Source organism: Cnephaeus nilssonii (genome assembly GCF_951640355.1).
Source record: "Cnephaeus nilssonii genome assembly, chromosome: 4".
Lineage (NCBI taxonomy): Eukaryota > Metazoa > Chordata > Mammalia > Chiroptera > Vespertilionidae > Cnephaeus > Cnephaeus nilssonii.
In genome coordinates this window covers 71,099,660-71,113,546 of record NC_137075.1, presented here as the reverse complement: position 1 = coordinate 71,113,546, position 13,887 = coordinate 71,099,660, and the positions used below count along the sequence as shown (strand labels likewise).

The window sequence follows — 13,887 nt, the reverse complement described above, 5'->3', positions numbered from 1 at the left end:
CAGGCCATTCATATGCAAAAGCCTCTGCGCTCAGCTTGGATGGGCGGAGTCTCAGGGCGGAGCAGACAGCAATGGCTTCCCGTCAGCCCTGCCCTAAGAGGCCACCGGGTCTCAGTGTCCCTTGGTAATTGATTTGTTTATTTAAATAAATAGCAACTGAAAGTCTTAGGCTTACAGGAACAGTGATTTAATCAAAGAATTATTTATTCAAAAACGTTTTCCTTAATTATTTTTAAAAATTGAGGCACTTACTAAAATTAAAGGTTTCAGTTATTCAGTAATTCTGCGAGCCTATATCCTACATAGTAGCTCTAGAAAGTGCACACACGTTATTACTAAACTACTTCTGGGAGTTTTTTGTTTTGTTTTAATATATTTTCAGAGAGGAAAGAAGAGGGAGAGAGAGATAGAAACATCAATGATGAGAGAGAATCATTGATCAGCTGCCTCCTGCACGCCCCTTCCTGGAGACTAAACCTGAAATACCAGTGCCCTGTTGAGAAATCGAACCATGACCTCCTGGTTCATAGGTTGTCACTTAACCACTGAACCACACCAGCCAGACTACCTCTGGGAATTTTCTAGCAATACCTAGAGGCCCAGTACATCAAAATTCATGCACTAGAGGTGGGGGTGAGGGTCCCCTCAGCCCGCCCTGTCCCCGGGAGTCCTCAGGGGCAGGAGGCAACCTGGCGATCAGGGGAAGGTGACACCCCCATCACACCTCTGCTGCTGCCACTGCTGGCAGCACAAGCCTCAGCTGGCCCAGTTTACCTGAGTCTTGGGTGGCCCTGGGTGGTTCTGAGGCTTGCCTGCGCCTTGGGCTGGCCCTGCGCGGCTGGAGGGCTAAGGGTGGGACTGGCCGCACCCTGCGCCTGACCCCAACCCCCTCGGGGCTGAGGGTACTGGGTGTCCCCATCTTGTGGCTATGGGTGCTGCCATATTTGTGACAGCATGACAGTCAATTTGCGTATTCCCTCTTTATTAGATAGGATTCTTAAACCCCTTAGCCTCCTAATTTGGTTACTCATGACCTCAGTTATATAGATAACTGCTCATCTACCTTTCCAATACCAAAGTAACTTTTATGTTTAATATTTAATGAAAGTAAAATTATATGCTGAAAAAATTATATTTTGTGGCTTAAAATCTGAAATTTAAAATTTTAGTCATGAAAATCTGTTTTAGCAATACAAAACATAAAATTGTAATTCCGTTAGGAATTTATGGGAAGTTAGAGGATCTTATAATGTATAATTCTGTGATTTCTCTTTTTAGAGGCTGATAAAATACCAGTAATGCGTGGACAGTGGTTTATTGATGGTACTTGGCAGCCTCTAGAAGAAGAAGAAAGTAATTTAATTGAGCAAGAACATCTCAGCTGTTTTAGAGGTCAGCAGATACAAGAAAGTTTTGATACGGAAGTGTCAAAATCCATAGATGGAAAAGATGGTAAGACCAATTAATATATTTAATACATTATATAAACCAAGTTGTTGATAAAGTTTAGAATTGTTTTTAATTTTGACAAAGTAAGTTAGGAGTATTCAGATTTATAAAACTTCTCATTATTTTAAACATTTGATAATTATTTTAAAATTTAAAATGTCTATAAATTTCTGAACTATCTCAATTTCTATTTTACTTAATGTGTATGTTCAGTGGCATAACATGATTTACTATAAATGACAAGTTGTCATAATGTGCTCTCTAAATTCATTCTTTTCAGTAGTTTTTAGTTATTAAAGAAAATTGAACTTATAAAAAGATCCCTTGTCATTATATCAAAAGAGCAGTTTTGTTAATATTAATTTATTTTGTATATCTCTTAGATGTCTCCATATTAATAACCAACTTTTTTTAAACAATCTACTCCTTACATTTCCTTATTCAGCACTTGAATATGTTTGCAGTAGTTTAAAATAATTATATAATAGCCAAGATTACTATGTTTTGTTATGTCTAATCTTTGAGTAAAATTCAAAATATGTGATACATTTAAAAATACTTCTATTGTTCCATTTACTGCAGGCAGTGGGATCAACTATTCTGGTGAGTATAACAGTATAGGTGGATTAGAATTTGTAGATTCCTCTTTTTATTAAGTGTTTCTTCATCCATGCTTGCCTTTATTTGGGAGGTTTGTTGGCAAGCCCTGTTAAATCTGGTAAATTAAGTGATTCTTTTCCTTCCCCTCTTAAACATCTCCAAAGCAGAATATTGATCAAGTAATTCACTGAATGCAGTTTGGAAGAAATGAATGTCATTGGAAATAGTTGTTTATAGTTTATATAACATAATTAATGGCAAAACAATAAGCTTTAAATTGGCTTATTTTTTTTCTTACAAGTAATAAGAAACATCTCAAGTCTTTTCTCTGTCCTACTCTTTACTCTTCTCTCTCCCTAAACACACACACACACACACACACACACATACACACACACACACACACACACAGGCATGGCAACTATAATTTAGCTTATACCAAATTAAAATCTCTTTTGTATCTAGTTGATTAAAAGTTTACATAATTGAGGAAAGTGTGGCTTCTGAATAAATTGGTAATTAAATCTAACAAATCCTATCTAATATAAGAGTAATATGCCAAATGACCATCACTCCAACACACAAGATGGCCGCCTCCATGTAGTCAAAGATGGCTTCCCCCAAGTGGACACAAGATGGCTGCCACAAGATGGCCGGCAGAGGAGGACAGTTGGGGGGGGACCCAGGCCTGCAGTGGGGTAGTTGGGGGGGACGTGGCCTGTAGGGGAGGACAGATGGGAGGGACCCAGGCCTGCAGGGAAGGGCAGTTTGGGGGTGGGGGGAAACCAGGCCTGCAGGGGAGGGCATTTAGGGGCAATCGGGCCAGCAGGGGAGCAGTTAGGCATTGATCAAGCTGGCAGGGGGAGTGGTTAGGGGGTGATCAGGCTGGCAGGCAGAAGTGGTTAGGGGCAATCAGGCAGGCAGGCAAATGAGAGGTTGGGAGCCAGCAGTCCTGGATTGTGAGAGGGATGTCTGATGCCTGTTTAGCCACAATCCCAGCAGGATCTGTCCTAAACAGGCAGTCGGACATCCCTCAAGGGGTACCAGATTGGAGAGGGTGCAGGCTGGGCTGAGGGAACCCCCCCCCCCCCCCATGCACAAATTTCGTACACCAGGCTTCTCGTGTATATAATAATAGTTGTCTGTTATGTACTAGATAACATAGTCTAAAATTTTTAAATATCCTTTTCCTAATCTGCAGAGTCAAATACGTACTTATTTCAGTGTAAAATCCAACATCAATGTTTTTAATTTTTTTATTGATTTGAGAGAGAGGGGAAGGGGAAGAGAGAGAGAGAGAGAGAGAGAGAGAGAGAGAGAGAGAGAGAGAGAGACATCAATATGAGAGAGAAACATCGGTTATCTGCCTCCCTTAGGTGCCCCGACTGAACTTGCAACCCAGGTATGTTCCCTGACCAGGAATCAAACCCCACCACCTTTTGGTGTACAGGACGATGTTTTAATCAATTAACCTATGTGGGCCAGAGCCAACATCAAGGTTTTTACATATCAGTGTATAAAGAGCAGTTCAGTGTCTACAGAGCAAGCTCTATGTACATTCCTACAGATTTCTGTAGAGACAATACTTTCCCAGTTATAGCACAAATAGTAAATTTTACATATCTGTGATCTTTTATTAGTGCCTGAAGTATTTACAACCTCTCATCACCACTACCAAAATAAACACAAAAGCCTACTTTATAGTATTTGAAGAACTGACCTTTATATCATTTCATTGCTATTGGAGAATGCTGAATTCTGGATTTGTCCCTTTCTATTAATTCTCCTTAAGTCTTGCCTTAATTAGCCCAGTGTATCCACCCAAATTCTTTACTATTAATGTACAGTAGGTCCTCGGGTTACGTCGGAAATCCGTTCCTACGGCGCGACGTAACGCGATTTTTGCCGTAAGTCGGAACCCACCTACATAAGCACCTATGTCACTCACATGGGGCATATACACTGCAGTAATGAAGTGAAATAGTAAAAAAATTTAAAAGAAAGATAACCATTCCTGACCTTTACTTGTGGTAAATAAATAATAAAAAACATAAAAGCACATATGTACATCCGTCGAAATAACGGAACTTTTTGACGAAACCGGTTTGGCTCAGTGGATAGAGCGTCGGCTTGCGGACTGGAAGGTCCCAGGTTCGATTCCGGTCAAGGGCATGTACCTTGGTTGCGGGCACATTCCTGGTAGGGGGTGTGCAGGAGGCAGCTGGTCGATGTTTCTCTCTCATCGATGTTTCTAGCTCTCTATCCCTCTCCCTTCCTCTCTGTAAAAAAATCAATAAAATATTAAAAAAAAAAAAGAAAGAAATGACGGAACTTTTTTTTTTTTTATAAACAAATGGGAGATGGCGAGGTAACCACGAAATGACGTACGTTGAGTCCGACGTAACCCAAGGACTGTCTGTATGAAAAATAAACCCCCAAATCCTAAGAGCTTAGAGGAGAAAAAGTGTGGTGTGAATAATAAAAATATAAGTAGATTGTTTCTCTTTCTCAATTTGTTTTCAAAACATTTTTTATTCCACTTGCTCATTCATCCTGTGCAAGTTCATCAGCTCTGTTTTATCTCTAGATCCCATGTACTTGGAATCTTGTTTCTATTACAGTAAAAATTAGAATTTCACGTGTCATCTATATTTCTACTCCCTATTAAAATGTTAAATGTAGTCCTCGCCAGTGTGGCTCAGTTGGTTAAGCGTGGTTCCCTGCACTAAAGGGTCACCAGTTTGATTCCTAGTCAGGGCACATACCCAGATTGTGGAACCAAGTAGGTGTGCTTGCAGGAGGCAACTGATTATTCCTTCCTTCCTTCCTTCCTTCCTTCCTTCCTTCCTTCCTTCCTTCCTTCCTTCCTTCCTTCCTTCCTTCCTTCCTTCTTTCCTCTTTCTCTCTTATCTCTCTCCCTCTCCCTTTCCCTCTCTCCCTCTCCACCACCCACCTCTCCCTCTCCTTTTCTCTTTCTAAAATCAATTAAAAAACCACTTTTTTTTTAAAAAAAAAAAGGTTAAATGTATCAGGATACTTCCCTTTTCTTCACAGTACCCTAATATGAGCCGATCATTTAAATAAGTCTGATAAAGAACATAGTTTATTTGTGTGAGTAGATTTTCATTATGCCTTTGCGTGTATATGTTGATTCTAGAGTATCAGTGTAGGATATTATAATAATATTTTTTGCTAGCTTTAAGGATATACCAAGTACACTGAGTGGTAAAATTCTAGTTAGTAATAACAGGAAATTGTTAAACTGTTAAAACACTTTTGCATTGTAGTCTTTCAAAATGATGATTCTTTGAAGTTCATTAGAAGAAAACTTTCTTTTTTAAAATATACTATGGCATGTCAGCAAAATATCAGCATATTTTATTATTAACAAAGATTATAAATTCAATTCAGTATATATGCTGTTGTCTTAAATTTCCAACCATTTTATTGGTTATTCGGTATTATGTAAAACATTTATGTGTTAAAATGTGACATTTGACTTTGAAGATTATGGAAAATTTGGTTGTACATTTGAAAATTATCATTGGTTTTAAGGAAAAAAACATTTGCTGTCCAAAGAGATATCTTTGTTGGAAAAATAACTCAAATTTACAACTACAAAGATAAAATATTACAAACTTTTATTTTGCTTCTTACCACCAGGCTTCTTAAATTTCATATTTCATTAATTTGAGGGGAGAAATATCTTTTCCAACTAAATTTTCTCATGTATATGTGATAAAGCCTGGCTCTTCATATTTTCAGGAGAGTTTGAATGCTTTCATGTGCATATAATACTGTGTGCTAGGCACTTTTCTGAAAGAAATAGGGTTTCTAGAATCTCAAGGGTATTAGCCTTTTGGGAAGGAAAAGCTTACAGATGAGAACAGTTACAATGAGTAAGTACAAGATAACACAGTAGATAGTGACTATTATACACTCTGAAAAGAGATTTGGAATAAAGAGAGTTGTTGATTACAGTGCAGTGGAGTTATTCAGGTGAGGCTTTCTGGGGGGAAAAATCCCATTTAATAATTGAAAGCATTTTAAAATATAGTATTTAGCAACTCTTATTAAGTTCTATGGGGAATTGCTAAGAAACTAAACAGAATTCTTGCCTTGAAAGGCATTAAACTAAAATAGTACTTTTTCTTTCTGACTTTATCTTTATTTTGGTTAGGGTAACTATTGCCACAAGTATATTGGAAATGTTTAGTATTTTATCCCTGTTCATTTTCCTACTAATTTCAAAGTAAGCATTGAATTAAATAGATTGTGCATAACTCTTTTAGCACGCAAAGATTTGTGATTTAGATACTTTCATGTAATTTTTTTTTTTTGAGAGTTAAAATAAAAACACTGTTCTTTTCACACCACTTCCTAGGCTAGGAGACATTTATCTAGAAGCCAAACAAATGAAAGTCTAAATTTCACTGGGGATGAATCTTACAAATAAAATCAGGCCTTCAAATAAGTAATTTTGTAAATACTGCAACCTAGTACTAGATTAGTATCTTATTCATTTTATAATTCATCTATATAAAGCAGGAATCAGCAAAAAATAGCCAGTTGAACTAAAAGAGTTAGTCCTGCACCTCACTGTGGCCAAAAAATGCATAACCTCAATCTATTTGTGAAAAAATAAACTCAAATTGAGAGATATTCTGCAAAATACCTCTTCAAAAATGTCAAGGTCATAATTAACTAGCTGGAGGGAACCTTTCACAATGTATATCTTCACCACAATATATACTTTAAATATTTTGTCAATGATAACCTTGAAACTGAAATATTTTTAAAATGTCAAAGTCATGAAAGACAAGAAAAAATGAAGGAATTTGTCACAGGTTAGAGAAGACTAAGAAAACGTGACAACAAAATACACCATGGTGCCTGGATTGGGCCCTAGGGCAGAAAAGGACATTAGTAAAGAAACTGGAGACATCTGAATAAAGTCTCTATTTTAGTTGATAGTATGGTACTAACGTTAATGTCTTAGTTTTCACAGTTGTTCTATAGCTAAACTAACATTAGGGGAAGCTGTACTATTTTTGCAACTTTTCTATGTCTAAAATTATTCCATAATAAAAAGGTATAAAAAAAACATTTTTAGAAGTCCTAGCCAATTTGGCTCCGTGGATACAGAGCATCAGCCTACGGATACAGAGCATCAGCCAGGTTCAGTTCCAGTACATATCTCAGTTGTAAGCTTGATCCCCAGCCCTGATCGGGCAACCAATTGACGTGTCTCTCTCATATCGATGTTTCCCTCTCTCTGTTTCACCCCTCCTTCTACTCTCTCTAAAAAATCAATGGAAAAACATCCTCTGATGAGAATTAACAAAAAAAGAAGAAGAAGAAGAAGAAGAGGAGAGGGAGAGTAGAGGGATTAAAATAAAATAGTAAAAAGCATTTAATTAAACCCACACACACACAAAAAGAAAAAACAAAACAAAAACAGGAAAGGAGGAACAAAATACAGATGGAACAAAGAAAAAATAAATGGGAAATGATGGATCTAAATTTGCCCATATAGATAACTATAGTAAATACATATAAGTGAGCTAACAATCCAATTAAAAGGCAGAGATTTACAGATTTTTTAGGAATGCAGGACCCAACTATATGCTGTCTACACGAGTCACATTATTAATATAATGTTGCAGATGCGTTGAAAGTTTAAAAGTGGACTTTTTACTGTTCAAACTAATTTGGAGTGCTATGACAGTACAGCTGTTACACTTGGCATGTGAAGTTGTACTCATTTCTATCACTGTTGCTGAATAGGGATATCCCAAACATCAATATAGAATTTCAAAAGTTAAAAGACTGGGGCAGGAGAGGAGAGGGGAAGGTTTAGAGAATTCCCACCATCTAGTTCTTAGTTATTAATTTTTATAAATTTATCTAACTTAATTTCTCTGCGGTCCAAGAAGATTGCCAGTTTTCTCATTACATTTGGCAGGTTTGAGATGTACAGGCCTTCTTCCCCTGAAGTTGAGTTTATCCAGATTGCCAGCTTTTATAAAGGGAAAAGTTACTGAGTTGTTCCATTCTAGGAGTTAGTATGCCATCAGCAACCGCCTTTTTGATACTCTGTTGCTTTTAGAATTATATATTGAAGAAAGTGTCTTTAAGAGGTAAATTATAGTAAAGAAATTTATTAGAAATGCTGTATTTTATACTTTAAATATTTTATTTTTGTGCAGGACTTAAAAGAAAATTTTTATTAAATGCTAGCATCTAAAAAGTTAGCACTTCCAGTTGTATTTTGAGTTAATATATATTTTTGCTAACACAACATAAGAATTTCTAACTAAATGTTTATTTTAGAAAAAAGAAAAAAGTAATGCTTTCTGGCACTTGAATTTCTTTTAATAGTGATTTCTGTTTGGATTGATAGTAAACCCTTTTGTGTCTACTGTACTTTTGTGATAGTTTGAGTTGAAAAATTAAGCTCTCTAAGCTAACACGATGTTGTAACAAATAATTTGAGCAAATGACTTTCAAGTGAAAATAGGAATTAAATTTGAAAAAAAGAACCATATCTACTTAATTTTATAAAAATGTTTTAAATAAATATGCTCCTCTGTTTTTAATGTTTTGGGGTGTTTGCCCTTTTGTTAATTCCTAATTTATACTATTCCTTTAGAAAGGAAAGCCTTTCATTTTTGCATCTTGACAAGCTTTCTGAAAGCTTTTGCATAATTTTAAAGTGGTCATTATGGTTCATATGTTTCCTATAAGTTCTCTTTTAGTAAATATGGAATTGGTTCGTGTTAGTTGTACTAGTAGATTTAGAAAATTTAAGTTCTGTTTCTTTGGTTAATAAACTGTCAAATCTATGTCATTTTGATCTACTTGGATATGTTAGCTTTTTCCTATTGATTTTTTTTCTAAATGTTTTGTACAAGTAGTCATCTACTCCTCAGTAACTGACCAGAAGGCTCATGAACAAAATAACATTTTCAGTGATGAAAATTGTTTCAGTTGTCATTTTCCACCCCCTGTGACAATGAAATGATTTTATAATCATGATATTACTACCCATTTTTAATCCTAGTCTATAGTTTTTTATATAAAGTGCCTTGTAAGCATTTCTCAATTACAGTGATTGCACCAATCTTTATACTTCATCTTTGTATGAAGAGATTTTTTTTATATTTCTAGTACCATACAACAGGAATTAAATATTTTCCCATTTGCACAGTAACTAACCTTTGAATGTCACATTAATGTAGAAGGGAGTGAGGATGAAAGTCAAATGTTTTAGAACATAAATTTAAACTAAATCACAAAGGTTCTGTGGTTCATAATAGTTCATATTAACTGAACTATTAACAAATGAATTTATAAGTTCAAAGTGGATTTTAAAATAATTGCTTCCTTAAAGTATAAAAAAATGATCTATAATTAGCAATATTTGACAGGGGAAGTGGTGACTTTAAGGTTCAAGTCATCTACTGATTTGCCAAATATCAAGTCTGTCCAACTGTACTCTGTGTAGCCTGTTTCATGCTTACAAGATGTCAGCATATATTTTTACTAATGACCTTTTTTCATAATTCTATCACTAATCTTTCATTTTTTATCATTAATAACTCAGTTAAAAGTAGAGCTTCCAATTTGATTTTTTTTTTTTTAGTTTCATTTTTAAAAGTCTTTTAACAACTTGAACAGTTGTGAAAAGGATATTGTGTTTCTGTAGGAAGGCTCCATTATACTCCAGTAATCAAAAACATCTAGTGGAATGTATACTGTCATATCTTCTCACTGAAAGCTGAATTAGATATTTAAAATGTTATTCATTGCATTCTCAATTTGCACATCAGTTTTTAGCTGTCATAGCCACAAATTGGGTGAGAGTAAATAACCTTAGTATTGTAAAGATGGGGATTATAAATCTCTTGCACATACAAAAGTGCTGTGCTCTGTCTTTTTATTCTACCTATGCAGAGACATTAAAAATAATGGTTGCATAGTTGTCTTTAACTGAGAAATTTAGATATTGTTTGCCTTTTTTCAGTAAAAGTAGAGCATATATTTGATAAACATTGATATTTTGCTTCACTGACTTTTAATTAGAAATTACATAAATAAAGCATTTAGAATGTTTGTCAAATACAACTCATTTTTTAAAGTTAATAAAATAAAAAGGCAAAATAGCAAACCTCATTTAAAATATACTTTGAAGCTCAGTGTTTTTGCTTTCTTAGTTGCCTACCACCTCCCTCCCTTCTCCCTCCCTTCTCTGTTCAAATGGAGAGGATATAAGGCGAGTACAGATGCGGCAGGTCTTAAACGAAAGCGTTTCCAAGGTACAGTAATTGTAGTTTCATTTCTCCATGTAGTTATATTCCTGGCTTATAGCACTTAGTTGTATTTAGAGCATTCAGTTGTATTTAAGACATAGAAATTATTAGTATCAGTATTTAAAGCATAGAAATGTATACATTGTGCTATTTTTTTAGTGTTAATTATACGTGCTATAAACATTTGTAAATGATGTGTGTAGTCCAATAATGGGATATTCGCCAGTTTTAAGAATGAAATTTTGTTGGCCTAACACTATTCTCTTAATATCTTGATCTTGAAGTTTCACTGTTTTCACCATATGTTGCTCAAAACTATTTTAACAAAAATATGGTTTAGAAACAGACAAAAAGGCTTAAATTAGTGACTTGGATTGGACATAGAATTAGAAAAGTAAATAATTGTTAAAAGTAGTCAAATATTTTCTTTAATTTATGAAAAGTTCTTTTATAAAGCTGAGTTTGTACGTTGTTTTCTTCGGAACTGAAGATGTTATTGTTTGTTACGTTAATTGCATCTCGGTCTTGTGTTCAATGTTAGTAACGTGTCCTGGCAGGTAAGTTAAATACAAATTAGTTTCTCTTAAATTTTTGAATTACATTTGTAGCATAGCTAATAAATACATTTTCCTGGAATGGATTTACTTTTCTATGTATTGTGGTAGGAAACAGGTTTACAGTCAAACCTCAGTTCTCGAAAATCTCACATCTGGAACAATTTGGTTGTTCACAGAAAAAATGTCTAGGTTGTCCAACCAAACTTCAGTCCTTGAACTGACAACCCTCTCAAGCTGATACATCAGCATGACAAAAAGCGTCTCTCAGGCAACAAAGGAAAGAATGCTTTTGTTGCTGATGAAATCTAGCACAATTTTTCAAACATAACGAGGCCATCAAGAGTGCTAATGTTGCTAAGGGTGTGAAAGAAGCAATGGTCACTGGCAACTGAAGAGGTAGAAAAACTTGTTGATTTGGATAAAGGTAAAGCAGTTAGCCAGTAACAGCCCTTTCAGAGGCAGTGATATATAAACAAGAAAAGATGCTGCATACTGGCCTGAAAGACATCCCTGAACCGAATGCTAAAAGTGATTCCTTTAAGGCTGGTAGGGGATGGTGGTTCAAACAATTTAATGAAAGTATTTATAGATTAAACAGTACCTTAGACATGTACTGTATATAAGAAAGGTTAAACAGGAATTATTTTGAGGTCTGGAATGGATTAATCAACTTACATTATTTCTAATGGGGAAAAATGATTTGGTTTTCGATCAAATCGCTTCCAGAACAGCATTCCGGAACAAATTAAGTTTTAGAACCGAGGTTCCACTGTACATAAAAATGTCTTAGGATCTTAGATCTTGACCTAGGTTATATATATATTTTCATTTTTAGCTTGAGGTTACTTTCTGCCCATCTTCAAATCAAAAGAATATTAGATGGTCCAGTAATTATTCTGTGTCAAGTCACTTTATCTCTTTGTACCTATGTGTCTTTGTATATAATGGGAGATAATATTTTGCTTAAAGAGGATTTTTAGAAAATAAATCAAGCATAATGATCTGAAGGTGCCTAGTTTTCTGAATATGGTATATTAATTTTTCTTACTTCTATACCAGAGATAAAGGAAACATTTAAGTTCTTCAAAATATAATCATTATTAAATTATGAATTAGTGGACATGTTATGACAATTTCCTTGGTTCATTGCTTCCACAAACATTACTAAATTTGTGATACATGTCAGACACTTTGTGAGGACACTGTGTTTGGTGCTAGTGATACATAATAATCAAGACATAGTCCCTGCCTTACAGAGTTTATGAATTTCTGGAGCATATAGGTTTGATTTTTTTTTTTAACTCATTTTTACCAACCATACAGCAGTTACAGAAATGCAATAAGCATACTGATTTGAGCATTATAAAAAAAAAATTGATTTCTTACTAAAACATCTTTCAACTTTGAATTTTTCTTATGGTGAGCAATATCCAGTGATAATTGGCTTTAATATCCATTCCAGAAATACCTTATACTCTTGTAAATTAGGTTATTTTCTTCTCAGTTTAAAGATAATTTTTTTTCTCTATGAGACTTGTTTTATTTTGCACTGAGTGAAATTTTCACAGATCCAAAAATAAAAATCAACAGAAGAAGTGGAACTTAAGTTTCTGTGTCAAAGCTATTGAGGACTTTGGAATAGTACATCACCTAGGAAGGCAGTACTTTATCAAAACCCATTAACTACTTGTTAGAGCAGGGCTCCTCAAACTTTTTAAACAGGGGGCCAGTTCACTATCCCTCAGACCATTGGAGGGCCGGACTGTAGTTTAAAAAAAAACTATGAACAAATTCCTATGCACACTGCACATATCTTATTTTGAAGTAAAAAAACAAAACGGCAAAAACACCTGCATGTGGCCCGCGGGCCCTAGTTTGAGGACGCCTGTGTTAGAGGTTAAAATTTATGGTAGTTAAGCCACTATTCCATGTTGTTATAATAAGTTGTCATTCCCTATTGCATGGCTAATCATTTACAAAATAAAGTCTCTATCCATTACTTGCTTTACATTAATATGTGTTTCAATGAAATAGGTTTTTTTTATTGAACTAAGTTCATACATAGATTCAAAAATCTGTGTATTATAATTTTTCACACAAATGGAATTTATCTTGGAGACCTTCAATCAGTTTTTCCTTTTTGCAATAGCTGTTCATAGTTTCAAGTTGAGTCGAAATCACGTGGACTGGCACAATATGGATGAAGTATATATTTATAGTGATGCAACAACATCTAAAATTGCAAGAACAGTTACCCAAAAACTGGGATTTTCTAAAGGTAATTGTTAAATATTGCTATAATTTGTTAAAATTTGGGGAATCTGAGTATTTCTCTTATATTTAGAATAGACTATTCAAATTATATTTTTAGTATATTTTAAGTATGTGTTATAGTTAATGACAGTTACTGACCTGTTAAATGAAACATTTATTAAGGTGATTAACTTGACATGTATTCATCAATGAATAATTATATATTTAGAATGATTTGACAAAATTAATAAAAAATTCTTTTATACTTATAAAAGCATAAAAGCAGTCAAATCCGAGGTAATAGTGTGAAAATAAAACTTCGATATGGAACCATAGCATTAAGGAAGATGAAGACTAAAAATTTTTCATTGGACTTAATGAAATGAAGGTCATTGGTGATTTAGATGGATTGATGGGGCAGAAGCCAGAGTGGCATGGGTTGAAGCTTAAGTACAAGGTAAAGAAATGGAGGCAGGGTAATAGACAACTCTTTAAAGACCTTTGACAAAAAAGAAGGAAAAGAGGGAATGGTACCAGGGAAGATATGAGAACATTATCAAAAAATAAATTTAAAAAAAAATTTTTTTTTCAAGTCTGATATAATTTATTTTATTATCCAATTTTTTATTTTAATTTCTTTGATAGCAGGTGTTCTTGAATATTGTTTTATATGTTCATTAGTTGGTTGTATTTGTTTTGTGAATTACCTTATATCT

At 34.4% G+C, this 13,887-nt stretch overlaps 1 protein-coding gene across 5 annotated transcripts in view; it reads left to right on the top strand.

Annotated features, from left to right (window-relative positions):
- Positions 1 to 13,887, top strand: part of DDHD1 (DDHD domain containing 1) — a 93,825-nt gene that overhangs the window by 23,141 nt on the left and 56,797 nt on the right. For 2 of the 5 annotated variants that reach the window (XM_079769046.1, XM_079769044.1), the window contains exons 2-5: positions 1,279 to 1,452; positions 2,032 to 2,052; positions 10,266 to 10,367; positions 13,068 to 13,196. In XM_079769046.1, the coding sequence (XP_079625172.1) occupies positions 1,279 to 1,452; positions 2,032 to 2,052; positions 10,266 to 10,367; positions 13,068 to 13,196 (426 nt within the window). The remainder of the gene's footprint in view (positions 1 to 1,278; positions 1,453 to 2,031; positions 2,053 to 10,265; positions 10,368 to 13,067; positions 13,197 to 13,887) is intronic. The other 3 variants (XM_079769048.1, XM_079769047.1, XM_079769045.1) reach the window with 2 other exon arrangements.